General features: G+C 38.4%; 3 protein-coding genes across 3 annotated transcripts; all 3 read left to right on the top strand.

Annotated features, from left to right (window-relative positions):
• Positions 1-3,931: 3,931 nt before the first annotated feature.
• Positions 3,932-5,052, top strand: LOC149900034 (carbonyl reductase [NADPH] 3-like). The gene has a single exon (XM_090113342.1). It carries the CDS (start codon positions 3,974-3,976, stop codon positions 4,880-4,882), a length of 909 nt encoding a protein of 302 aa, XP_089969468.1. The 5' UTR covers positions 3,932-3,973; the 3' UTR covers positions 4,883-5,052.
• A 6,032-nt stretch (positions 5,053-11,084) lies between these two features.
• Positions 11,085-11,997, top strand: LOC149900033 (carbonyl reductase [NADPH] 3-like). The gene has a single exon (XM_090112827.1). It carries the CDS (start codon positions 11,085-11,087, stop codon positions 11,982-11,984), a length of 900 nt encoding a protein of 299 aa, XP_089968953.1. The 3' UTR covers positions 11,985-11,997.
• A 9,068-nt stretch (positions 11,998-21,065) lies between these two features.
• LOC149900032 (uncharacterized) lies at positions 21,066-26,441 on the top strand. Its single transcript, XM_090113390.1, has one exon. The coding sequence runs from the start codon at positions 21,066-21,068 to the stop codon at positions 26,439-26,441; it is 5,376 nt and encodes a 1,791-aa protein (XP_089969516.1).
• The last annotated feature ends 580 nt before the right edge of the window (positions 26,442-27,021 follow it).

The following is a 27,021-nucleotide window of genomic DNA, read 5'->3' as shown; positions in this document are numbered from 1 at the left end:
AATTTCTTTCTCTCTTTCAGTTTTAAGACACATTCCTACTTTGTATACAGACTTTATTATTGCCTTTTCTGCTAAAACTCACAAGAAAACACTTCATATTTTAGCTACTACTTAAGTTCTTATAAAATAGAACCCTTCACTAAACTACAAGGAAAATATGATTTTCTCTACCAAGAAAATAGTTAATAAGTTTTAAATCATTAGCATTTCTCGGAAACTTATTACCGGGCAATTTCCTTCAAATTAAAATTAAATTATTTGTCTTTATTTTGTTTTGTGTATTCTAGAGTTAAATAGTCTTAAGTCATCAGTTAATTGGTCAGGTCTAAGCTCTGGAGGGAAGCCAAAACGGCGCTCGTAATAGTAAAATAAATTATACATTTATTTATGGTTCTTGCTTCCGAAAAACTATTGCTAACCAAATTAGTATTATTGTCAGCAAAGTGGTAATAAATTGAATGTTTACGCATGTTATAGCTAACATTATAACGATATAAAGTATAATTTATATATTTTATGTAATTTCATATTTAAGCTGTTAACGTATTTGTATTATCTGTTTATTTTTATTATAAGTCCAATGAAATAATTACGCTCTAATTATAAATATATTTAAACCTGTTTGACCAATAATCCTACCTTCAAACGCTTACAGGAATTAAAAAAAGACAATATAGGCACACAAGGCTTGTCAGACAAATACAAAATGCATCACCGTAGACACATTATCTTACAAAATCACTCCATCATTTCATCAATAACAAAATAATCAATACTTAATCACCAGGAGATACGAGTACGAATGGACCAGCGTTTAATCTCAACACACGGCCGATTTTATCGCTGACAGCAATTATTAATAGCCAAGGCTTTGCCGGATTACCTCTGCTACATAGTGGCTTAAGACCCATCTCACCTATACAACCCTTTTTAATTACTCGAGCAAGGATTTACAGCTAGATTACAAAACAAATTTATATCTACTTTCCCAACGAATTGTTAGAAGGCATTGCCGGAAGGCATCGCGTGATTCGAAATAGCAGCCAATTTTATATTTTAAGCCTTATTTTTTAATTGGTAGGATTTAATTTCGATTGCGGGCAGGATCAGCGTTACGTTGTTCAATTTGCCCTTATCGCGATGTTTACAAACGTTACGAGATTATCAAACGCTTTGATGAATAATTGTTGCCTTGACGTCGCTTTCACATTTTGCTTTTAATTGTTGGATATTAAATGCTAAGTGGCGATTGGTCAACTTTAAACGCATTTAATTATTATGAAAGGGGCGAAAATTTTAACGTGAAGTATTAATCTAGGTCATAATCTATCTGTATACTACATGTTAGCTAAGCTGTTGGTACAGAGCTTTTTTATGCTTATGTTGGTACAGAGCTTTTTTATAGAGCTTTTAAATCCATACAACTTTAGCTTCGTTGATATAAGTGATAATTTTAGTAAATACTAAATACTATACTTTAAGTAAATACTAACGATTACACTGTACATTCAACTGTATATTGAAAATTATAAAAGAAATGCTTGAAGTGCTATGGAAGTTTTTTAGTTTTCTACGTGGTTTAAAAAAAAGCCTGTCATGCTTTTAAATTTTCAATTATTTACTTATAAGTGAATAAGTATAATAAATATATTAAGAAGTCAATTATTGAACTAAAAGAGACGCCAGAAATATTCTTACAGTTGCAAATTTATAAGAACATAATTTGCTTGAAGTCCACAGAAGTACGAACTGAATCTCGTTGACCCACCACTAAAGGTCTTGTGAGTTAAAAATAGCATAAAATATTAACTTTGTCCTTCACCTGTATTTCTTAATGTATCCTTTGTAATTTATAAGGAATCTTTAGCTTTTATATCGACGTAGATTGTTTTCGTAATCCTTAGACAGGTCTTTATAATGTTAAATTATTTGATAGGAACTTCTAGTTATAAATCACTACTTTTCTCGACTGTCGGAAGTAATTTCCGATAGGCGACCTGGTTGGCCAAAGTAAAATAAAATAATCACCTACCTTACCGCGCGGTTTCACCCGTGAAAAACCCAGCATAGGTTGGTCTTGTAGAGTGGCTTTTCACAAATGGAAAGCTCATCAATTGTACTACTTATTAATAAAGTCACTGATAGCCTTTTTTAAAATATATTGATACTAGCGATCCGCCCCGGCTTCGCCCGTGGTACATATGAAAAATAGATGTTGACCGATTCTCAGACTTACCCGATATGCACAGAAAATTTCATGAGAATCGGTCCACCCGTTTCGGAGGAGTATGCAGACTAACATTGTGACACGAGAATTTTATATATAAGATTTATATAATTTAACATATACCTGCCTGCGTTACCATTCTACACAATTGCGCTATGTATCCATATTAAAGGACGACGGGACGGTTTTAATGTAGGTACATAATATGATCCCTTTTCGGAACCATCAATAAATTTTAAAATAGACTCCTATAAAAAGAGATTATAGAAAATATTATATTATGTACAGTTCGTAACTATGTCCTGACGTAAGATATGAAGTTAGCGCATTGCACAGATAATAAATATCAGAGAATATTTGAAATGTTAACGATTCACATCTTTTTTTATCAACTGTGGTTTTTAGCAGCTTTTATAGCTGACAGAATGTGATATTACTAATAGATTGATATTTATTGGCCGATTATTATTAATAGTACGATAACTTAATATATAAAACTTACTTAGATAAGTGTGAGTTTGAAATGTTTCAAAAAAGACATCTTACTAAAGTAATTGTCTTTAATTTTAGGACTGAAATTAACTTCCATGAAAATGAACATTACAATTTTCTTGAAACAAACGCATTCAAAAAGTTTTCATCCATCTAATATTTATTATTTGGTTACTTATTAAATGTCTTGTACATAAACAAATAGGACATTCAATGATAATAATTAACAAATAAATAAAGATATTTCTAGTATCTGAATACCACAATACTCAATTGCAAATCCAACAATAATGGAATAAAAAAGAGCGTGTGAATCGAGCACACGCGTCAGAAGTGAAACTTCTTTAAGATACAAATGTACCAAAATCGTCGCCTTACTCCATGAAACAAAGAGGTTTCACTTCAAAATCTTTTAAAATTAAAATATAAATAATGTACCAGATAGAATAGATAGATAGAGATAGGAATAAAAGCGAAAAGAAAATAAAGGTGCAGAAGATCATGTACTTAAATTAGATGTAACAAATGTAATCTGTATCCGCTGTCGGAAATTCTTAAATAAATAAACAAAGTCTCTCCTATAATACATATGACGTTACGGTTAAAACCTAAAAAAAAAAAGCACTTAAAATCGGTCTCTACATTTTATTACTCTGTGTCCATTCAACACGCCCGATTAAACTTTGCTCCAGCTGATGCGATTTGTTATTTAAATAACCTTAGATGTAGAACTCAACATTTTATATTTTTAACCGACTGTGACAAAAATAGCGTGGATTTTAAACGATTCGTGTTAGAATACGAGAATTAAATAAATATTGTGCCAGTGTTTTTAGTTTGAGAATTATGAAAAATTGTAGTCAGGTATTTTATATTTTCGTTCAATATTCCTCTAATAACAATCCGTAAAGTAGATGGTCTATGAGAGACTGAAAATTTAATGCAAATGAGAACTTGTGCCCCAAAATATCAATGCAATGTCATTTACTTTTTTATCATATTAGGAACCAGGCATCTAAACCACAACAATAAATAATTACTTAAAATATCCTTCTGATTTACTTTACCATACCTAACAGACATGTTCAAAAAAATGTGCAGTTACATTTGTGTTGTATGTATAACATTTGATAACAGTAAAATAAATTACGTTAATAATATTGATTCACGAGCTCTGATATGCTTCTTATCATCTCCGGCTTACGAACATTACTATTTTATTGTCAATCTAATATTGAATGTGCTGCAGTTAAGATGGCTGATAAAATTGCTATAGTAACTGGCTCTTACAAAGGTGTAGGTTTCGGTACTGTTAAAGAATTGTGCAAAAGAGGTGTTGGTGTTGTTTACTTAACTTCAAGAGATATCAATCGGGGTAAGGAAGCTATAGAGATTTTACAAAAAGAAAAACTGCATCCCAAATTTCATCAACTTGACGTAAGTAATGAAGACAGTGTTAAAAGCTTTGCTGAATATATCAAGAAAGAACATAATGGACTAGATATTCTGATTAATAACGCGGGTTTAACTGCATCTGACTTTCATAAAACTACCTATGAAGATGCAAAAAGAGTTATAGATACAAATTACTATGGAGTTCTATTAATGCAAAAATATTTCTTTCCCATTATGAACGAAAATGGACGAATTATAAATGTGTCTAGCGTCTGGGGCCATATAACGAATATAAAAAATTCGTATTGGATTGAACAACTAACTAAAGAAAATGTAAGCGTTGATGACGTCAATTCATTTGTAACATGGTTCCTGGATTCCGTAAAAAATGGCACAGTGAAAGAAGAGGATTTCGTTTGTCACACTCTTCTTGCATATAGAGTGTCAAAGGTAGCTCTTTGTGCTCTTACTAGGATACAACAGAAAGTAGTTGTGAAGAATATTTCAGTGAATTCAATGCATCCTGGTTTTGTGCGGACTAAAATGACTAATGAAGCTGGGGATATGTCTATAGATGATGCTAGTATTATACCTGTATATTTAGCTCTTGATGCCGATCAGTCTGTGAAGGGTAAGTATATTTGGTTTGATGGAACTGAAGTGGACTGGGCAGATACTAACCTTGACATAATTTATCCGTTTGAAGTCTTCGAAAAGTATTATGTTGATGCAGCTAAAAATAATAATAATAATTTTCGGGATCATTAACGTTCCTCTTTTAGAATCTTGTCAATGAGTGAGTAAAATACCAAAACAATACGTATAATTATTAATTTTATGAGTTAAGTTTATAAAGTTATCGTAATTCAGTATTTAAAAGCCTGTTATAATTTACATTTCGCCTTTCGATAATGGTAGTAGGTAGAAGGAAACGAAAGTACCTGAAATAATTAATTAGTATTAATATCTAATAAAAATAGTTGTACATGTTACATGTGTTTTATTTACCTATACATATTTTTAATTTCATAAGCCTCATAAAATGGTAGCGACTGGATGGTGATATTTTTGTGGTGATATATTATAAAGAGTGATGTTGTAAGTAGTCCACAACTGCGCAACTCTAGAAAAAAAATTGGTTGTCTGTAAAGTCGGTTTACTGGCAATAGTTGAACGTGACAACGATTGTGCTTCTTTGTCACTCATTCCGCGCTCTCGCTTGCACTTCAAGCCTTACATGGAACGCCTCAGAGCGAGGTAATGCCGCATGAGTCATGTTTTTTCGTGCGTGCAGCCGGCTATATCGAATTATAAGGGTGCACTCACACACATCAGTCACCGTCAAGTCACCGATGACTGATCGGTGACGGTTTGTGTACGTATCCACAAACACCAGTCACCGTCATTTTGTCCGTCAGTCACGTCGCCGGTTTGACTGAATCATTGAACACATACATCAGGTTAGTCAGTGATTAGACGTGTGTCACGCTAGAGAACATGTAGCAATTATTGACGGTAGCACGACGCTGACTGAACTGAGACGTGACGGCACCGGGTGAGTGGGGATAAAAGTATGATACATGTATTGGAAAGATTATTTGACGTGCCTGACCGGTGACGTCACTGATAGATTTCGTGCCGGCGACTGTCGTGTGGGAACAGAGTCATACTAGAACTATTGATACATATTTTTTTTTAATCCTGTCCGGTGACGTGCCGTGACGGTGACTGATGTGTGTGAGTGCACCCTAAGACGTTGTCACGTCAAAGTTCCTTTCACTTGCGGGTGAAGTCAGAGGCAGCAGTTAGTAATTAATAATATCAAATTCATAAGGAAATAATATATAATGTTATATTTGAGAGTTATAAATATCTAATACATTAAAAATACGTACTTTTTAATGTTTTCTTTATGACATACCTACTTGTAACTCTTGGTATATATACCAGGTATATCAAAATTGTTGTTGTAAATAAAAAACGGATTTACGAGTTATTAGAAACTGTTTTAATTAAATCAATCACAATTAGGTACAGTTACAGTCACGGACGACGCCAAAAGGAACAAGGAAGTTATCCACAGATTATAGCAATAAAATAATGACATTGACAATGCATCACAGATCTAGTACAATGCACAATGTATATGTAAGAAGGCTGCAATTTCAAATTTTAACACACCCACCAAATTAAAGCCTTCTTCAGTCTAAACTACAATTTACTTTACATATTCCTTTACATATAAACACAGATCAAAAACAAAAAAATTATCAAAAATGACATACATAGTCATACACACAGTTTGTAACAGTGTACTGATACATTAATATGTATTACAACAAAACAAAAATATCAAAACAAAAATTACATCTTTAATTTTACACCCATTTTATCTCTTAAATATTGAAATCTCACTCGAGGAAGGGGTTTAGTAAATATATCTGCACACTGTTCATTAGTACATATATAGCTTAAATCTATTTCATTCTCTTGAAACTTCTCCTTTACAAATTTATACTTTACATCAATGTGCTTACACCGTTTATGAAAATCTACATTTTTAATTACTGAAATTGCACTTTGATTGTCTACATTTAAGCAAATTGAATCCTGATTATACGCACTAATATCACAAAGTAATCTTTTAATCCATAAAGCTTCTTTTGTGGCCGAACACGCAGCCATGAATTCTGCCTCTGTAGTGCTCAGTGCAATGCTCTGTTGCCGTTGACTCGACCAAGTGACAGCTGCACCATTTTTTATGAAAACATACCCAGAAGTAGATCTTCTAGAGTCGGTGTCTGTGGCATAGTCTGAATCACTATACCCTTCTACTATATTATTGTCTGTTGAAGAATAATTTATACCATATTCTTTAGTTTCTTTTAAATATTTAAGTATCTTTTTAACAACAACCCAGTGAGTGTCATCATAGCAATCAAGATACCTACTAACTAAGCTGACTCCAAACATGATGTCAGGCCTACTTACAATAGCTAAGTGCATAAGAGAACCTACGGCCTCTCTATATGGTATTCTCTCTTCAAGTGTCACCTTTTTCTTTATTAGGGAAGTATGAGGATCAATAGGTATACTACATCCATTAGCATTGTTCATGTTAAATTTTATCAATAATTTTTCTATATATTTTGTTTGATGAATGAATAAGTGTCCTTTAGACCTCTCTATTTGCAAACCAACAAAATTTCTTGGCTCCATAGTTTTAACTTCAAAATTTTCTTTTAGCTGACTTATAACTTTATCAATTACAGATTTATCCTTTGATATTATTAATCCATCGTCAACATATAACAACAAATAAACTTTAATACAATTTACATGACCTGTATAGACACATTGATCTGAGTGACTGTTATTAAAACCAAAATTGTTCAGAACAGTTTTGAACTTAGAGTTCCAACACCTTGGAGCTTGTTTTAGTCCATAAAGAGATTTTTTTAATTTACAAATATAGTTTGATGGAACATCTAATCCTTCAGGTGGATACATATATATATTTTCTGTTATGTCTCCATACAGAAAAGCAGTTTTAATATCAAACTGTATCATTTCAAGATTGTGTTGACATACTTCAGTTAGTATAATTCGGACTGAGTCATATCTCACCGTTGGAGAAAATGTTTCTGTATAATCAATTTGATAGCTTTGTGAACATCCCTTGGCACATAATCTAGATTTATAAATCATACCTGTTGGCTCATCTTTGATACGAAAGACCCACTTGCATCCAATAGTCTTAACATTTGGAGGCTTCTCTACCAACGTCCAGGTTTCATTTTGTTTGTGTGCCTTAAGCTCCTCCTGAATTGATTGTTTCCATTTGTCTCCATCCCGGCATGACACAGCTTCAGAGTATGTCTGCGGCACATCAGGTAATGTAACTCCATCTATGCAGAGGTAAGTATTATTATCTTTTATTAATCTTTTAGATCTTGTTGTTATGTTAATATTCGGTAGTAATTCAATTTTTCTTTCAGGTATGTACAGAGATATGTCATCATCATTGGAATGAAAAGAATCATCGCTATCTGTTGCGGAGGTTATATCTTTAGATTGGGAATTATCCAGTGAATTTTCATTCAACTCAGAATTTACATTTGTAGGCTTAACATTACATGTTGATTCTATATTTTCACTACTAGAAATTGGTACTACAACATTATTTTGTTTTATTGAATTTTCCAAAAAGACAACATCTTTACTTACAATTCCTTTCTTTGTTTCAGAATCTATGAATTTGTAGCCTTTTGTACCGTCGCTGTAACCAACAAATATTAATTTTCGTGACTTTACATCCAACTTACTTCTTTTTTCTTTAGGAATATGCACCATCGCAGGACATCCGAATATTCTCATGTGGCTCAAATTTGGCTTTTTTCCAGTCCATACTTCATATGGTGTTGCATCTGATAAACTGCGGGTGGGAGAGCGGTTCACTATGTAAGCTGCTGTAGTTACCGCTTCAGCCCAAAAATCTTTCTGTAAACCAGAGTTTAACAACATACATTTAGCACGCTCAATAAGTGTACGGTTCATTCGTTCGCTTAATCCGTTTTGTTCGGGTGAGTATGGATTTGATGTCTGGTGCAAAATTCCATGCTTTTTCAGGTAAGTCTCAAAAATATTATTTTTATATTCAGTTCCATTGTCAGATCTAAGAATTTTTATTTTTTTATTCAATTCATTTTCCACTCTATTTTTATATTCAACAAATTTTTCAAATACTTCACTTTTGTTTTTTATAGGATATATGCATACTCGGCGAGAAAAGTCATCAATAAAGGTTACAAAATACCTTGCTCCTCCTATTGATGTCTGCTGCATCGGTCCACACACATCACTGTGGATAAGTTCTAGCAAGCTGGTTGCTCGGGAACCTTCAGCAGGGAACGGTTTTCTCGTTTGCTTGCCTTCAAGACAGGTAACACAGATGGAATTTTCCATACCTGTCGACAAGTTGACTCCTTCTGTACAGAGAGGTACCTTATTAAGACTTGAGAAATTTAAATGACCCATCCTTTGGTGCCACAGATAAGTATCATCATCAGCCTTGGCCATCATGACTTGCATTTCTTGAAGAGTGTTTAACAGATATGTTGCATTCATTAATCTAGCATGTGCTACTAATTTGTTACTAGCATTGTAAATTTTACAGCCAGATTCATTAAATATTACATTGCATCCACTTTGAATTATTTTGCTAACTGATAACAAATTAGTTTTCAATTCTGGTACAAATAAAACATTCCTCACCTGTATTGAATCGGTGCTGCCATCATGTGCCTTTACCTTAATACATACATTCCCGCAGCATTCAACTTTTAATTCTTTGTTGTTAGCAATCCTTATGCTCGGTACAGGTGAAACGGTGATGTCAGTGAGCCAGTCCCGGTGCATAGTCATATGCATGGATGCTCCTGAGTCAACATGCCAAGAATTAGACTCATTTGCTGTGGATGCTGAAAAAGCTGCAACATAACCTGTGTCTTTATCTGTTTTTTTACTGGTTGTCTTCTTATGCCAACAATTTTTGCTGAGATGTCCGTACTTATTACAATTAAAACATCTAGGGCCTTTCTTATCACTTTTGGGCAAGTATTTTTTTGTGTTTGTATAAAGTGCAGTAGTGTCTGACATTTTCACTTCCTGTAGTAATTTATTTTTTACTAAGTCAGCACTAATCTTCATACCGGAACTTTCTAAGCTTTTTACATCCTTTTTCATAGCCTTTGGATCATTACAATCGGGTTCCCTCGTAAGGCATTCATCTAACTCCTCGTGTTGCAGATACGCTCCGACGGCGAAACTCCAGTTGGACCAGTTGTCTCGTCCCGTGAGTTTTGGGATCGACATAATTGTATTGTTACTGTTCATCTTGAATTTTGTAAAGCAGCAGAAAGATCGCGAGCCGGTAACTGATGTGAGGTTATGCACGCGGTACTTTGTCGGACTAAGTATTATTCAACAATCAACTGTAATCTGTACTACGGCAGGTTGGCCTGGGCCCATAACCTGTTGTTGTAAATAAAAAACGGATTTACGAGTTATTAGAAACTGTTTTAATTAAATCAATCACAATTAGGTACAGTTACAGTCACGGACGACGCCAAAAGGAACAAGGAAGTTATCCACAGATTATAGCAATAAAATAATGACATTGACAATGCATCACAGATCTAGTACAATGCACAATGTATATGTAAGAAGGCTGCAATTTCAAATTTTAACAAAAATAATTAAGCGTTGTTATCGAGATTACATGTTTTTGTGCAGTGTGCAATGTAATCATCATAATTATTGTAATAATTTTTAATTACACTGAAGATAAAGCGTATCTCTACCAAAACATTGTAATTTTATTAAGAGTTCGTAGAAAATAATAACCAAAAATGTAGTGCATTACTTCTTAAGGTTAGCATTAACCCATTGACCACCGTAAGGCCCGATCGGGGCGCGACACAATAGATTTTCTATTGTGTCTGTGATTCCGAGGACTGATGGATTAAGAAGGCAAATCAGTTATTATTCATAGGTAGAGATTATGATACTTGATATTTTCTACATTAGCTATGGTTTGTTTGTATAGTTTTGTCATATTGAAAAAATAAGAAGAATAAAGAAAGTTTATTACGATTAGAACTTACACAATTTAATGCTGGTATATAAATACTTCCTTCTTGTGAAGAGGAACAAGAAGGTCTATATTCATATGAAAAGAAAAATCTCTACGAATTTGAAACCTACTTTGGGTATTTGGGAACATCGGTTATAAAAATATAATACAATTAAGAAAAACACACATTGATAAAAATTGCGTAAATAAACTTCGTTAATACGATTGTGATGTAAATGAGTGGATTTTGATACGCGTCTTATCATCTGTTGCTAATAAAAACTGCAACGTTTTGCGTCAATTAATTAATTATATATAGAAAGCCGCGCAGTAAACATGGCTGAGAAAATTGCTATAGTAACTGGTTCCAACAAAGGTATCGGCTTTGGAATTGTTAAAGAATTGTGCAAAAGAGGAGTTGGGGTTGTTTACTTAACATCAAGAGATGTGAACCGCGGCCAAGAGGCTGTGAAAGTTTTGGAAAAGGAAAATCTACATCCCAAATTTCATCAACTCGACGTAAGTAATGATGAAAGTGTGAAAGCATTCGCTGAATACATCAAGAAGGAGCATAATGGACTAGATATTCTAAATAACAACGCCGGCCTACTTGATCCTGACTATCTCAGACCAATCTATGAAGATGCAAAAAGAGTTATTGATACCAATTATTATGGAGTTTTGTTAATGCAAAAGTATTTCTTTCCAATTATGAATGAAAACGGGCGAGTTATAAATGTGTCTAGTGACTGGGGTCATATCACGAATATAAAGAATGCTTATTGGATACAACGACTTACTAATGAAAACATAAGCCTTGAAGACGTCAATGCTTTTGTCACATGGTTCCTGGATTCCATCAAGAATGGAACAGTAAAGGAAGAGGATTTCGTATCATACTCAGTTCTGGCATACAGAGTGTCGAAGGTAGCGCTGTGTGCTCTAACTCGAGTCCAACAAAAACAAGTAGCGAAAAATATATCAGTCAATTCCCTTTACCCAGGATTTGTTCGTACAAATATGACTAAAGGGGCTGGTGATATGACAGTAGATGAATCCGGTATTACTCCCGCATATTTAGCTCTAGATATTGATCAGTCAGTAAAAGGCAAGTACATCTGGTTCGATAAAACTGAAGTTGACTGGGCAGACACTAGCCTTGACATACTTGACGGATTTGAAGACTTCGAAACACGCGTTGAGGATGCTGTGAAAAGCAGTGTTGAATATCAATAATGTCGATTTGAATTTTGACATGACTGGTTTGATACTAATTTAAGATGTTTGTTATTAAAAGCAGATTACAATCGGACCTCGATCGGACTTTTTCTCGAATGATAATAAATAAGTATCAAAAGTGAATGATTATTTATGTAAATAAAGAAATAAATCTCATAGGATGTGTATTTTATTATCATACGTGGTATATTATTTTCTAAACCATTAAATTTTATGTAAATACTTATGTTAAATAAGTCTAGTATGCACCTAATTGTGAAGTATGTGAATATTTGCATCTCGTACTTGGAAAAACGTTTTAAGTGAAAAAAATCAAGTTACTATAGGTACTTATTACATATAATTCAGCTTGTAGATTGAAACTAAAGTCGTGTTTTGACACTATGCTGTATATTATAAAAATAAATGTACTATTTATTCTGGATTCACAATTGAATCATAAAACAGATGGATTTATCTTTCAGATTAAAGTTATCTTTAATCACATAGACACGAAATGTTTATGATCTTTGCGATAGAGATTAACAACACTGAAAAATATTATTGTTCCTAATTTTTTTACAACCTACGTTATATAGGGGACTTTTAATAAATAATAAATAAATAATAAATAAATATTATGGGACATTATTACACAAATCGACCTAGTCCCACAGTAAGCTCAATTAAGGTTTGTGTTGTGGGTACTAGGCGACGATAAATATAATATTTAATAAATACATATATAGATAACACCCAGACCCAAGAACAAATAATTGAGTTCATCACACAAATATTGGCCCTGACCGGGGATCGAACCCGGGACCGTCGGCTCAGTAGGCAGTTACTTTACCACTGCGCCAACCGCGTCGTCAAGTCGTTAAGAAATATATTTGACATTCACTTAACGCAGACAATCCTGACTCCACAAGACGAAATTATTTTTAGACCGAGAAAAAGTCACATCGAAAAGTCTATTCAAAGCGGGCATTGCAACAAAATGTAAAAGCCGGTAGAACGGTCGAATTAATATAAGTTAAATCACATTTTTTCGCTGAATAAACGTTTCTACAGCACAATAAATGTTCAGAGGCAAACGAAATTGGCTGTCCTGTAAGCGGAATAGATTGGTGCACTTAGAAAGGTACCAGCGAAGTCTTTTAGCTCTTATTCAAAGGGTATAGACGCTATTTTTGCGTGACACGACTTGAAATGGTCAAGTTTATTGTTGCAAATGCATAATGGTCTGTAACTAAGAGGGTAGTTTCCGACTGATTGTAGAAATGTAAGTTTGGAGTGTTTGCTCAAGATATATAGCTCGTTTTGGTTATATGTTGCATAAAATTGCTTATATTATGTATGATATAACTTGTAATAAAAGTTATTTATGAAAAATTGCACTATTTACACTTCTGTATAATATGAGAATTAATGTTTTTTGTGCATATTTATGTCATTGGTATACGTAAATATCGTGTCCATTGAATTACAAAAGAGGATTTAAATATTCAATCATTTTCAAAAACCTATTTGAAAGGCGTGCAAATATTTATGTTGAAATATATGATTATGTACACAAGGATTAAACTAGAAACAAACAAATTCAAAATTACTGCTATAAAATAATAGTTGACTACAAACAGTTAATTAAAAATGAATTAAATTCCTTCACGTTTTAAAACATCTTTAAAATACCAAATATTTCAGGCATACTGAATACTCATAATTAAATTAATTATTAATATAAGTTTTCATAACAACTAAACTAAACTACAATATTCTTCAATTTGTGAGAGGTGTGTGGTTCAATGCGTTAAATTTTTTCTGCCACCATCTTTTAAGTTCTGCCAAATTGTCAAATTGAAGTGTAGTATGTAAATGAATACATAATATGCACAATGCACATACATTGTGAGCATCTGCGCAAAGAATACATTACGCAAATGCCGAGATTTTAGTTCGAGAATTGATGAAGTGTAGGGAACTATGAGCTCTATGTGTAAGGAAGAACTACAAGCTACATATTATTACTCAAAGATAAATTGTATGTGTCTGTAATGAATATATTGAATGAAGAAAAACAGTAAATCAAACATACATTTATGTGTCTGGTTGTAGTATAAAAAAATGAATGAAAAATATTTAATGAACTAAAATAAAATAGTTTTTAATTAAACACATGAAAGAAAGTTGTGATAAAATGTAGCTAAATGACATGTAGAATGTTTGTTTGTTTGAACGCGCTAATCTCAGGAACTACTGTTCCCATTTGAACAATTCTTTCGGTGTTAGATAGCCCATTTATCGAGGAAGGCTGGCTATATATCATCACGCTAAGACCAATGGGAGCGGAGCAATGCGGGTAAAACCGCGGGGCACATCTTGTATTAAAAAGGGGGACATCTTTGAATAACATGGACAAAAAAATAGGAAAATTTCTATTTCTCTAACAAACTAAAATGACTGTACCGATTCACATAAAATTTATAGCTCAGAACACACTCTAACCTCAAGTGAAAACAACCTTCAAAAAACAGAAAACCGAATAAATAAAATAAACACAAATAGAACTCGCAAATATACTCCGACCTCACTCACAAACTCTCAACATCAATTAACATAATCAAAACTCATTCAACAAATGTAACGAAACTTAACGCAAGTTCCAAGTGCAAATAATTGTTGTCCGGACAGGAAGACATATTGAATCAATTTGTTTGCACAATTCTAACCCGGGACTGCGTATAAATCACACATCACTATGAAATATTGCCTACATAAACCAGTCTAAAATGACCCCTCAGTCCTATCATATGAACATAAAATAGAGGCAAATATCTATGGCCAATGTTTGAATAAAATTGTTCATAGTTCGTTTTATACGGAGTTTATTCAATTATATTTTATAGGCTGTAAAATATGTTGTGAATATGAAATTTTATTGTCTCGTTTAGGTGTGTGTGTTACGGAAGCTTTGTCAGTAATAAATTACTTGTATTGGAAGTTAAAAGATATTTTTTATATCTATTTGACTAGTGATAGCTGTGTACGTAATTAGAGAGAAAAAACATTTTAGCTGTTGTAATATAAACAAGTTTGATAAAAATAGAATAGTACGATATAAGTAAACCATTTCATTACCATCTTCAAAACTTAAACGGAAAAACTTGTTGTAAAAATTTCATTCTTAATTAAGTAGGAAAAATGTGTTTTTTTTTAATTTCATGGGTTCTACTCAATTCAAGTTAAAAAAGTCACTTTACTTAAAACGTATCTTTGCAAATAATTTCCGATTCTTGTCTCAACTAGCTATCTAGTTCTCATAACTTTGTAGGAGTACCCAGACATTATCACTTGTCAATTCTATCAATAGACAACAATTTCCATTAAACTATTGTATATTTATTTAAACCAAGAAGCTTATATCTAATACACTGGAGATTGCACTATATGACCATTAACTTGTAACAAGAAAATATGACGTTGAATGACGCCTGTATGTTTTTTTATCCCTTTCACACCAACTTGCCAAGTATAAAAAACATACAGGCGTCATTCAAGGTCATATTTTCTTGTTACAAGTTAATGTTCATACTGAAATCTCCAGTGTATTAGATATTATAAGCTTCTTGATTTAAACCATTGATTGACGTAAAGATTCCTTGTCAAAATTCACGTTACCGATATGACGAAGGGCCCGGTATAAGCATCAAAGAATTTTCATTAGGCCAAAGTAGAATTCATTTCCTTTGAACCGATGAGTTTTAAGTTTTAGGGGATATTAAAGGAATTTTCATAATCAATCATCTTTACATTTATTTTATGTATAGATTACCAACTTTTTAATACCTTTTCGATTGTTTTATCGGTATTCATACTCGCGAGAAGCCAATCTCGGTAACTTTTTAAATGGCAAGGTTTTGATAAAATCTACGTAATGTTTGAATAGCCTTTAGAAATTTGCTGCGACCCTTCACAATGGATTGATTCATTGCTTTCTAAAAGGCGTTTTTTAAAATACTCAAATAAAAACTCAAATTCACAAAAGACAAACTTTTAACCTATTTTTGTAAGATTTGGTAAAAAATAACTAACAATTTAAATCGAAACGAGTAACAGTTTCAAGTAGTTGTAGCTGAGTTCTTTTCGCTGTATTTGCTCAAATGGTAAGTAAAATAAATGTCCCTGCCCTGAGTCAATGCGACGTCATCAATGACAAGGTGCTTCCATTTCATAGACCTCTAGATTCGTTTAACATCTAAACTATTGACTATCCTAATTTCACGTCTGTTTCACAAGACGATTTTCTGCAAACACTAGGTATTAAAGGTAACGTTTTAGTTTTTATACCCATCACAATTTTACATTATCCTATTTATTGAAAAGTTCACCAATCACAAAACAACACGACATTCACAATAAAAATCATAACCAACCAAACTACTACACGCAAATAAATTCAAAGCATCCAACTGAGCACCGCAAACGTTTTGTCTCCGATAGCATCAAGTACTCTCGTCAAGGAACAAAAAAACAAAGCCAAATGAAACGAGGAACGGGATAAACAAAAAACAGAGGGGCCCTTATCGTAAGGCCCTTTCCCTCCAACGACTCCCTTTGAGCTGATTTCTTATTGAATTCAACTTTAAGAACGTTTACGGAGGAATTCTGAACGTTTTGACGATATAAGGAAAATTTTATATCGAATAGAATGCAAAAGTTATCTCTTTGTGTATTAATGTTTTTAACAATTTTGTGCTTTCTAATTGGTTGGTTGGGTGGTGATGAATTATGTTTCAAAATTAAATTAATATTAATCACATTATAGGTACCTAACAGATATAAAATTTTAAATGCATCATGCACTTAAGAATGCAACAATATTTTCACACAATCATATTCATTATTACCGATCTTCGAAGTGCTTCAATCGTGTTTCATAAAAAAATGAAAAGCATTAATAATAAAATTCATTTTACATTCTTCATTTAATATTATATCAGAATAGACCATTTGCTTGAAAAATATTTCTTATTTATAACTAAATATAAACGCTAGCCGTCCATCCATTTCAATTTTCCATTACCCATCGAATAAATCATGATAAAAGTTTATTTATTTCTCAAATATAAAATGGAAGACTCGTGTGTGCTTCTACCGCATAATTTAATATTTATGTCCATTTAAATGTTCTGAAATCAACATCTTTTGGCACTCACAGCTAGATGTTCACATATTTGGCCGCAAACTTCAACTATCGGGGCTCATTCTTGATCGTGATCAACAAAGTCGCCAACTTTAGGGTTGTCACAATGATATTTTAAAGGTTAACTAAAAAACTTGGTATGTGTTTCAAATCCAAAGTAGGATTGTTATCATTGGACTGCTGTTTAATTGATAAATTAAACTAAATACCGTTTTACTTTGTATTTCCATAGTGCTTTCCCTTGTCACAATAGATTTCAATTTCATTACATTATAATAATCTTTGACTGGAAAATCAAGTTACAGCCACGAAAATTTCCTAAGCAAGCAAGGCACAAAAATTATATAACACCTGATTGTACCCTTAAATTTTTAATGTTAGTTTTTAAACCTTAAAGTTAAAACATATTATAAGTATGTATCTACAACTCAGCTTAACCCATTGAGCCCCGAACGGCCCGATCGTATCGAATAGATTTTCTATTGTGTCTGTGATTCCGGGGCCTGAGTTATTAACATAACATTATACAGTTATGTACACTAAAAAGCTATTTTTACAAAGGTGACAGCCCTATCCAAGTCTAAAAAGTAAAGATAAATAAAATTTAACGAGCAGGAGGCGAGCCAGCAGCCCATGTAAACACGGAGACGGTAACTAGTATCGTGGGGGTGAATCTCTAAATGAAATTTATGCACTTGCATAATGGAATTTGTATTTATTTTAAACTAGCGGTCCGCCCCGGCTTCGCCCGTGGTACATATTTACGTTTTCTCTACATAAAAACCATCCTCGTACTTCACGGAATATAATAAAAAAAGAATTATCTAAATCGGTTCAGCCGTTCTCGAGTTATGCGCTTACCAACACATTTTGCGATTCATTTTTATATATAAGATTGGCAAAGCTTCGTTAAAGGCTATGTATGAATAGAGTTAATTATCTACACGTATATATTTGAGGAAAGATTTCATTGTCTGTATGTACAAATAGTAATTCACAATTATATCGATTGAATTTTTGAACATTTTTTTACCCAAGAAAACTACATTATACTTTAATGACACCTATTTTCTTTGTAGATTTTACCCCGAAATATTATAACTAGAACGTAATTCCTCCTAATAAATATCACAGTTTGATAAGCGCCTTTAGATTCATATCTATACTTTTTAATATTATAAAGCTGTAGAGTTTGTTTGTTTGAATGCGCTAATCTCAGGAACTACTGGTCCGATTTGAAAAATTCTTTTGATGTTAGATAGCCCATTTATCGAGGAAGGCTATATAATATATATCATCACGCTACGACAAACAGGAGCGTAGCCACGCGGGTGAAACCGCGGGGCGCAAGCTAGTTATTAATAAAACATTATACCCATTCTTAAATGAGATACATTTTAATAAAGATTCAACTGAAACAACAGAAAATAACAAACCTAAACTTATAAAGGAAACCCTGATCTATAAGCGGTCGGTGAATATAAAACTACAATATGAGATAGCAAAGTTAAAATTGTTGTATTATGCGAATCATGGCCCATAAAACACTTTGTTAAATGTGCGCGCGTTTTACAATTGAGTTAAATGACTGTATATTCAGAGTAACATTAAATTGCTTGTGAAAATTTTCCCGCTCATTTTAACCTTTTCTAGTCCGAGCGAGTATCTTATGCTAGTGCAGTGTGTAGTAATTATGATAAATAATTAATGTTATTCCAATTTCCAGGCATACTGTAGTCAAAGTACACTTTTTGTCAAGTTTATGTGCACTTTTTAGCACGATAGAGACACCGATCTTATAAATAAAAATAAATAATCGGTATTAATGTTTATTAACTGCATTTATTTTGAGGTATAATTTACAACGAAGCGCTTTTGGCAAAATTATTCTTGTAAGTTAATTTTATTAATTATTTCGATTGTAATAATATTGTTACGGACGACAACCCCTTGTAAATAGTTTCACCATGTCTTAAGTATTTTTTAATGTATAAAGTTCCTTCGTGTGTTTTTATTGTAGAATAGAGTAACGTTTTATAGTGTGTTTTTGATTATCTTTTATAATGTTTTAGTGTGATATTATTGTATGTAATTAGAGAGTTTATAGTACGTTGTTATTTTGCTATATTTTATTATTATATCGAGTCTATGTAAAGTATAACGTAGTAAATTCATTTCGGTAGACGCACGCGGCACTTTTACCACCGTCGGGTGTATACTGTGTAAAAATGCACCTCTAGCCTACGGGGTACGGCGTCTTACCCACCGTCGGGAGTAATCCCTATAGTTTTGTATAAGAGAAACGACTTTTGACCGCATAATACAGTGCGCCCCTCACTACTCCCTCCTACCAAACCTACTCCCACGCGCAAATAGCGCAATCCTATACAACGCCCCCACCCACGCAAGCTTCGCCTGCGACGGCGCTTCCTATCGCGCCGTCTGTCGCCTCACCCTGCATAACTCCTACACAGTCGGTACACAACGTACCCAGCCAATCCACCGCCCACTCCCACGCGCAATTGGCGCCTCCTATCACACCCATCGGTTTTGTGTCGCTCCCGGGTTCCCTGTCCGTCCCCGGCTTAGACACAAGTCTAAGACGGGCTCGTAAAACCAAACACAGGTCGGTCGAGTCTTCGCAAAATGCGAAAAGGTTTAAAAAGTCGGGCACAGTCTCCTATACTGTGCCCCAAATAACTAACACTTTTATTCCCAAACAGGGCGATTCGTCCTCCCAGTAACCCGCCCGTATTAGCGGGCGGCGCCATACACCTGCTGCAGAGGACGAATCGTCCTGAACAGCATCCCCCACGCAGCCTCCTAACGGAGGCCGCGTGTGTGAAGACCCCTTGCTGCTGCGCATAATACACACCACTCCGCACAGTCAAGAGCTCATCACTTGAGCAACAGCAAGAAGCAAGAAGTCTCATGGTCAACAGTCGTCGCTCAGTGTACCTACTACTATTGTATATAGTAATAAGAAGCTATTGTACGTCGTTATTAAGAAGAAATTGTACGTCGTTATTATCAAGAAATTGTACATCGTTATTAAGAAGAAATACAGTCCACTGAATTAAGAAAAGGCGGGTTTTATTATATCCCCAATTGGCCCCCCATAGAGGTTGGCCCTTCGGAAGCCGGATCAATAAGAAACCGGTACGAGCGTTAAGAAGACCTGGTTGAAGACCGAAGAGACCCAAGTAACATCAAGATCACCCAACGGTGCGACGGGCAGGCGTTTGCAGTGCAGAGCGGCGCAACGAGTCAGCGCAGCGAGCCAGCACAGCGAGCAACGCAGCAAGCCAGCGCAGCGAGTCAGCGCAGCGAGTCAGCGGCATCGTGGTGATCCAGCTTCAATTAAAAAACGCGGTTTTCACCGCGCCTCTAATTCACAGCACCTAACGGTGTCAAAGGCTGTGAATTCAGAGCTTAACGCTGTTGCAAGACAGTGGTGCAGTGCGTGGTGTGACACTGCCGGTTCAGTCGAAAGGCGCAACGGGCGTCGAACCGAAAAGCACTGCTACGCCGGTAAGGTGTTGGACGGTATTGGGACCGGACTGTAGGTACTGCCAAAAGCACCGGACACTCCCGCCGGTGACAGAGCACCCAGTACTTTCCAGCACTCTCTGCCGGGTAGGCCCTCCCTTTCCTATCCTTATATTCCATCCCTGAAGGAGCATATCTCGGTGCGAGCCGAGCCCTCCTGAAGGTCTGTTAGGGCCAGTTAGGCAGGTAGGGGGGCACCAGCGCCCGAAGAAGATGCCAACAACGCGCAGTCAGACTACGGGGGACGCGAATAGGGTACACGCCGAAGGTCCTGCGTCGGCATCGGCCGACACCTTTGAAGTGTCCGGGACACACACGTTGGGGTAGGCACGACGACACCCGCGATGACGACACCCGCGACGATAGTAGGAACGCAAGCTAGGCGCACCGCGGCGCCATCGGTTAGATCACAACGCTCGTCGGCGAGCGTAACGGCTAGGATCAAACGGCGAGAGTTAGAAACCGCGGAAAAGCTAGCTGCATTTAGGCGGGAAGAGCTACGCATCGAGGCCGATTTAGAACGAAAACGACTCGAGGCGGACGTCGTCGATATTCGGGAAGAAACAGATAGGGAGAGCATTGAGAGAGAGATTATTAATCATCGCGTGAACGATTGGTTAGAGCGAAGTATGCCACGGGGGGAGCCGGAAATCCCCAGAGCCGCGATAGGAGCAGAGGCGAAGACGCCGCGGAACCACTCGCCAGAGGCACGGCGGAGTACTACAGGGATTCGTGAGCTGACGTCTCGTCGCGTACCGGATAGGCATAGGGACCAACGATCACCGTCGCCGCGGCGACAGAGCGATATAGAAAAACTCGCGGTTACGTTAGAGCAGCTAACGAGGAATCGACCGACGTCAAGGCAAGCTATGGAGTTGCCAGGCTTTAACGGGGCCCCGGGCGAATGGCTACCGTTTAAAGCAGCGTATGTAGAAACAAACGCGCAGTATAGGTTCACGGCAAGCGAGAATATAGCACGCTTAAGGTCTTGCTTAAAAGGAGAAGCGAGGCAAGCCGTATCCGCGTTATTGTTTACAGCGAACGACCCGGACGTTATACTAAAGACATTAGAGCAATGTTTTGGAAGACCGGAGGTTATTATAGACGGCGCTTTAGAGGACATTAAGCGTCTGCCGCGTTTAGGGACCACGCCCAACGAAATAAATCAGTTCGCGATAAAATTGCAAAATATAGTTACGATAATATCGTGTCTAGATGAGCGAGGATACTTGCAAAACCCAATGTTAGCGCGAACGGTAGTAGACAAGTTGAGCCCGCACATGCGGTCACGCTGGTGCGATTACGCGGAAGACCATGGAAATTACGCGGAGCCAGAGATTACGACACTATCACGCTTCCTTATGCGAGAGGCGGATAGGAGTCTAAGGCACACTTTCGCGTCCTCGGGGCTCGCTATAGGCGGTCGAAGCATCGGTAGGTATAACGAGCCGGCACAACGTAACGAACGCAAACCGATGAAAGTATACGCCACCGCGGCGGTGGAGAGTAAGGACGTATGCTTTTGTTGCGGGGCGGAGCATAAGACGTTTACGTGTAAAAAGCTATTAGCGATGCCAGTTCAAAAACGATGGGAATGGGCGAAAGAGACACACGTATGTTTCCAGTGTCTAAATAGCAAACACAGACGTTTTCGATGCAAAGCAAAACGCTGTGGCACGGAGGAGTGCCGGGAAGGTCATCACGCGTTATTACATTTGCAAGAAAAGAAAAATAGCGAACGTGAAAGCGAACACAGCGAGGACGTAGCCGTACATACGGCGTCCATCCACGCCACGACGGCTCTCAGTAAAGTACTACTTAAAGTTTGTCCTATCACCGTCAGAGGCGCTGGCGGTGAAGTAGAGACGTACGCGCTACTGGATGAAGGGTCCACAGTCACCTTGATAGACGATGAACTCGCAAACATCGTGCGCGCACAGGGGCCAACGCAGCCGCTAAGTATAAGGGGTATCTCGTCTGCTACGAATGAGAACGAAAGCAGGAAAGTAGAGATTAGTGTACGCGGCCGCGGCCAGAGCGATTTCAAACAAATAAAAGCGCATACGATGAGAGACTTGCGTATCGGTAGTCAGACGGTGCGAGCCGAGTATTTAGTACACTCGCACCTAACATCGTTAAGGTCACGTGACTTGTGCTACGAAAACGCGACGCCTAAAATACTAATTGGAACGGACAACTGGCACTTAATCGTTTCGCGACGCTTATTGGTCGGCGGGAATGACGAACCGGCGGCGTCACTTACCCAGTTAGGATGGGTCATTCATGGGACCGCGCCGCGCCGATCGATAACGCGGGACGATGAGAGGGTGTTACACGTCGTGAGCGATAAGGAATTTAAAAGTAACACAGAGGACGAAAACCTGCGCGATAGAGTGGAAGCACATTTCGGAATAGACGCGTTAGGTATTTCAATGCGTGTGAAACCGTGCGAGTTAGATGAACGCGCGGTACGAGCCTTCGAATCGTCGGTCGCGCTGAGGGACGGGCATTATGAGGTGGGACTGCCTTGGAAGAATAGCGATATAATAATGCCACCTAGCTACGAAGCGGCCCGGCGACGATTACAAGGAATCGAATTAAAAATGGATAGATCGCCGTCTTTTAAAGCGGATTATACGGCGCAAATAAACAGGCTCATCAAGGAAGGATACGCCAAGAAGTGTGAAGGCAGCACGCACGCGACGCACGAACTAGATACGCGACTTTGGTACTTGCCGCATTTCGCGGTAACGAACCCGAACAAACCGGGTAAGATGCGGCTAGTATTCGACGCGGCAGCGCGCGTGGGAGGCCGCTGCCTCAATGACGTATTATTGGATGGGCCCGACTTGTTGCAATCGCTCAACGGCGTATTATATCGCTTCCGGGAGCGGCCCGTAGCAGTATCGGCCGACATAAGAGATATGTTTTTGCGAATAAAAATACGTCCGGAAGACGTGGCGGTGCAGCATTTTCTGTGGCGAGGGGACGACCGAGTAGGTCCGCCGCAGAAATACGTCATGACATCTATGATATTCGGAGCAAGGAGTTCGCCTTTCTTAGCACACAGCGTGCGTAATAAATGCGCTCAAGATCATCAAGAATCCCACGCGCTAGCTTACGAGGCCATCACGCTTAATCACTACATGGACGACTGGCTGGATAGCTTCAGCTCCGCGGAAGTGGCCGCCCGCACCATACAGGAGGTTAGAGAAGTCTACGAACGCGCGGGTTTCCATTTAGCAGGATGGAGCGCGAACATAGAGGAGTTACTCGCACCTGTATGTAGAGAGGATAGAGCCGGCGCTCCGCGTGAGCTAGGCGCCAACGCCCACGCATATGAAAAAACGCTAGGCATCTTGTGGTTATCGGGTAGCGATGAGTTAGCATTTAATACGGCAATGAATAGGATTCCGGGCGACATTAAGAACGGGCAACGCGTACCAACAAAGCGAGAGGCGCTAGCGACGGTTATGGCGTTATTCGACCCACTCGGCTTGTTGAGCCCGTATACGGTCACAGCCAAGATTATGTTGCAAGGGCTGTGGCGCAAACAAGTCGCGTGGGACGAACCATTGCCTGTCGAGGAGGCGGAAGCCTTCAGCGAATGGTTATCAGATATACGGTACATAGAAGCGTTGAGGTTGCCGCGCTGTTATGAAAAGAAAGAGATAGCAAGTAGGCAATTACATGTGTTTTGCGACGCGAGCGAGCAGGCGTATGCGGCGGTCGCGTACTGGCGATTTGTGAACCATGACGGCAGCGTGTCCGTGGCGCTGATCGCAGGAAAAGCCAGAGTAGCTCCCATGAAGGCGCAAACGATACCGCGGCTCGAGCTGCAGGCGTGCCTAATAGGCGCACGCCTAGCGGAGTCAATTATGCGCGAGCATCGGGAACCGTGCGAAGCTACATTCTGGAGCGATTCGAAGACAGCACTGCATTGGATTAGGAACGAATCCGCGCGATACACGCCGTACGTAGCGCACAGGCTCACCGAGATCACCGAGTTAACAAACGCAAAGCAGTGGCGATGGGTACCAACAGACAAGAACGTAGCGGACGCCGCCACACGAGCAGGAAATACCGCACTTACGAGCACGAACAGCTGGTTTAGGGGACCGCGATTCTTATTAGAATCGCCCGAGACGTGGCCCCAGGAGAGCGTAGGAAAACCAACAACAATTTCATGCGAAATCGTAGCGCACGCGACAGTAGTAACACCGTTGATAGACGTAACGCGGTTCTCAACGTATACCCGATGCGCCCGGGCGTTAGCGCGCGTTTTATTGTTCGTCGCTAAATGCCGTAAGCAAATACGAACTATGGACGTAACGTTGATGGAGCAGGCAGAACGGACGTTGTTGAAGCAGGCGCAACGAGAGAGCTTCGCAGACGAAATCAAGGCGCTCGAGTGCGGCAGAGGCGTCCCGCGCACTAGCCGCGCGTTTAAGTTGAACGTGTGCATAGACGAAGACGGGCTATTGCGCTTGAGAGGACGGATTAACGCAGCCGACGTTCCTGAATTAAGAAAACGGCCGGTCCTACTCGATGGCAAGCACCCGCTCACACGTCTCATCGTCATTAAAGAACACAGTGAAAACGCTCACATCGGTCGCGAACACGTAGTAAATAATTTACGGCAAAAGTATTGGATAATAGGTATACGCGCCGTAGTAAAATCGGTTATAAGTAAATGTGTCACATGCACGGTGAAGAGACGCAACCCAAGTGTGCCCATAAAGGGCAACCTACCGCGGGTACGACTAGACATGTATTCCCGTCCATTCGCGAGTACAGGAGTAGATTGTTTCGGCCCGATGACGGTCACGGTAGGTAGGCGCAGAGAGAAACGGTGGGGAATGCTATTCACGTGTATGACAACGCGCGCGATACATTTAGAGATCTTACACAGCCTGAGTACGGACTCAGCCATAATGGCATTACGTAGGATGGCCGCGCGACGCGGGTGGCCAGCGGTTATAATGAGCGATAACGGTACTAACTTTCGCGGCTCCGACGTCGAATTAACGCGCGCCTACGCAGAGTGGCTGCCAGAGTTGGAAGGATGCGCACTGGGAAAAAGAACAAAGTGGAGGTTCATCGACCCGGGCGCACCCAACCAAGGGGGTAGCTGGGAGCGGCAAATCCGTACGGTTAAGAGCGCATTGACGGTTGTATTAAACGAGCAGGCACCCCGGGACGAAGTGCTACAAACGTTAATGAACGAGGTCGAGTTTACGGTAAACTCGCGACCGCTTACGCACGTCTCAGTCGATCCTGAGGACCCGGAAGCGTTAACTCCGAACCACTTCTTACTAGGAACGGCAGACGGTATGCCAGTGATAGGTTCCAGTAACCGGTTGGACAAGCGGGCTTGGAGGGTTGCGCAAGCGCTAGCCGACGCTTTCTGGGCTAGATGGGTGAGGGAGTATTTGCCTACGCTTACACCGAGGGGAGACGCGGTACGGTCGACACCGAACGTCAAGAAAGGGGACGTGGTGTTGATAACAGACGGCATATTACCGCGCAACGTGTGGCCTTTAGGGCAAATAGAACGTGTGTACGAAGGGACGGACAAGGTGGTGCGCAGCGCCGACGTAAGGACCAAGGGGGGGATTTTTAGGCGACCCGTTAGGAGGTTAGTCGTCCTCCCGTTAAATGAGGGCTCCGAGGTTCTGCGCCGGGGGAGGATGTTACGGACGACAACCCCTTGTAAATAGTTTCACCATGTCTTAAGTATTTTTTAATGTATAAAGTTCCTTCGTGTGTTTTTATTGTAGAATAGAGTAACGTTTTATAGTGTGTTTTTGATTATCTTTTTATAATGTTTTAGTGTGATATTATTGTATGTAATTAGAGAGTTTATAGTACGTTGTTATTTTGCTATATTTTATTATTATATCGAGTCTATGTAAAGTATAACGTAGTAAATTCATTTCGGTAGACGCACGCGGCACTTTTACCACCGTCGGGTGTATACTGTGTAAAAATGCACCTCTAGCCTACGGGGTACGGCGTCTTACCCACCGTCGGGAGTAATCCCTATAGTTTTGTATAAGAGAAACGACTTTTGACCGCATAATACACTGCTGTCTCACTCTTGCTTACGCAATTCAGAGCGTCTGCGCCACTTTGTGTGTAAAGTTCGGTCTGCTAGTCGCCCCACGTGGAGTTCGCCTCTGCCTGTTATACCCGGTTATAACCCGCAGCACCGCCTGCCGTTTCTCGGCGAAAGCCGTTAAGTGGAGAGGGCGGTGATGTGTGTTTAACACGTTTTCAGCAGCGCAGGCAAACGCCCAC

Source organism: Colias eurytheme, chromosome 19 (genome assembly GCF_061535395.1).
Source record: "Colias eurytheme isolate Ceu_HAF_F1 chromosome 19, ilColEury1 Martin Lab GWU primary, whole genome shotgun sequence".
Lineage (NCBI taxonomy): Eukaryota > Metazoa > Arthropoda > Insecta > Lepidoptera > Pieridae > Colias > Colias eurytheme.
The sequence above is the reverse complement of the archived record's forward strand: the minus strand, read 5'-3'. Positions and strand labels throughout refer to the sequence as shown.

What these genes read in the sequence shown, in the direction of transcription:
- LOC149900034 (XM_090113342.1), top strand. Translation starts at nt 3,974, where the DNA reads ATGGCTGATAAAATTGCTATAGTAACTGGCTCTTACAAAGGTGTAGGT.
- LOC149900033 (XM_090112827.1), top strand. Translation starts at nt 11,085, where the DNA reads ATGGCTGAGAAAATTGCTATAGTAACTGGTTCCAACAAAGGTATCGGC.
- LOC149900032 (XM_090113390.1), top strand. Translation starts at nt 21,066, where the DNA reads ATGACGACACCCGCGACGATAGTAGGAACGCAAGCTAGGCGCACCGCG.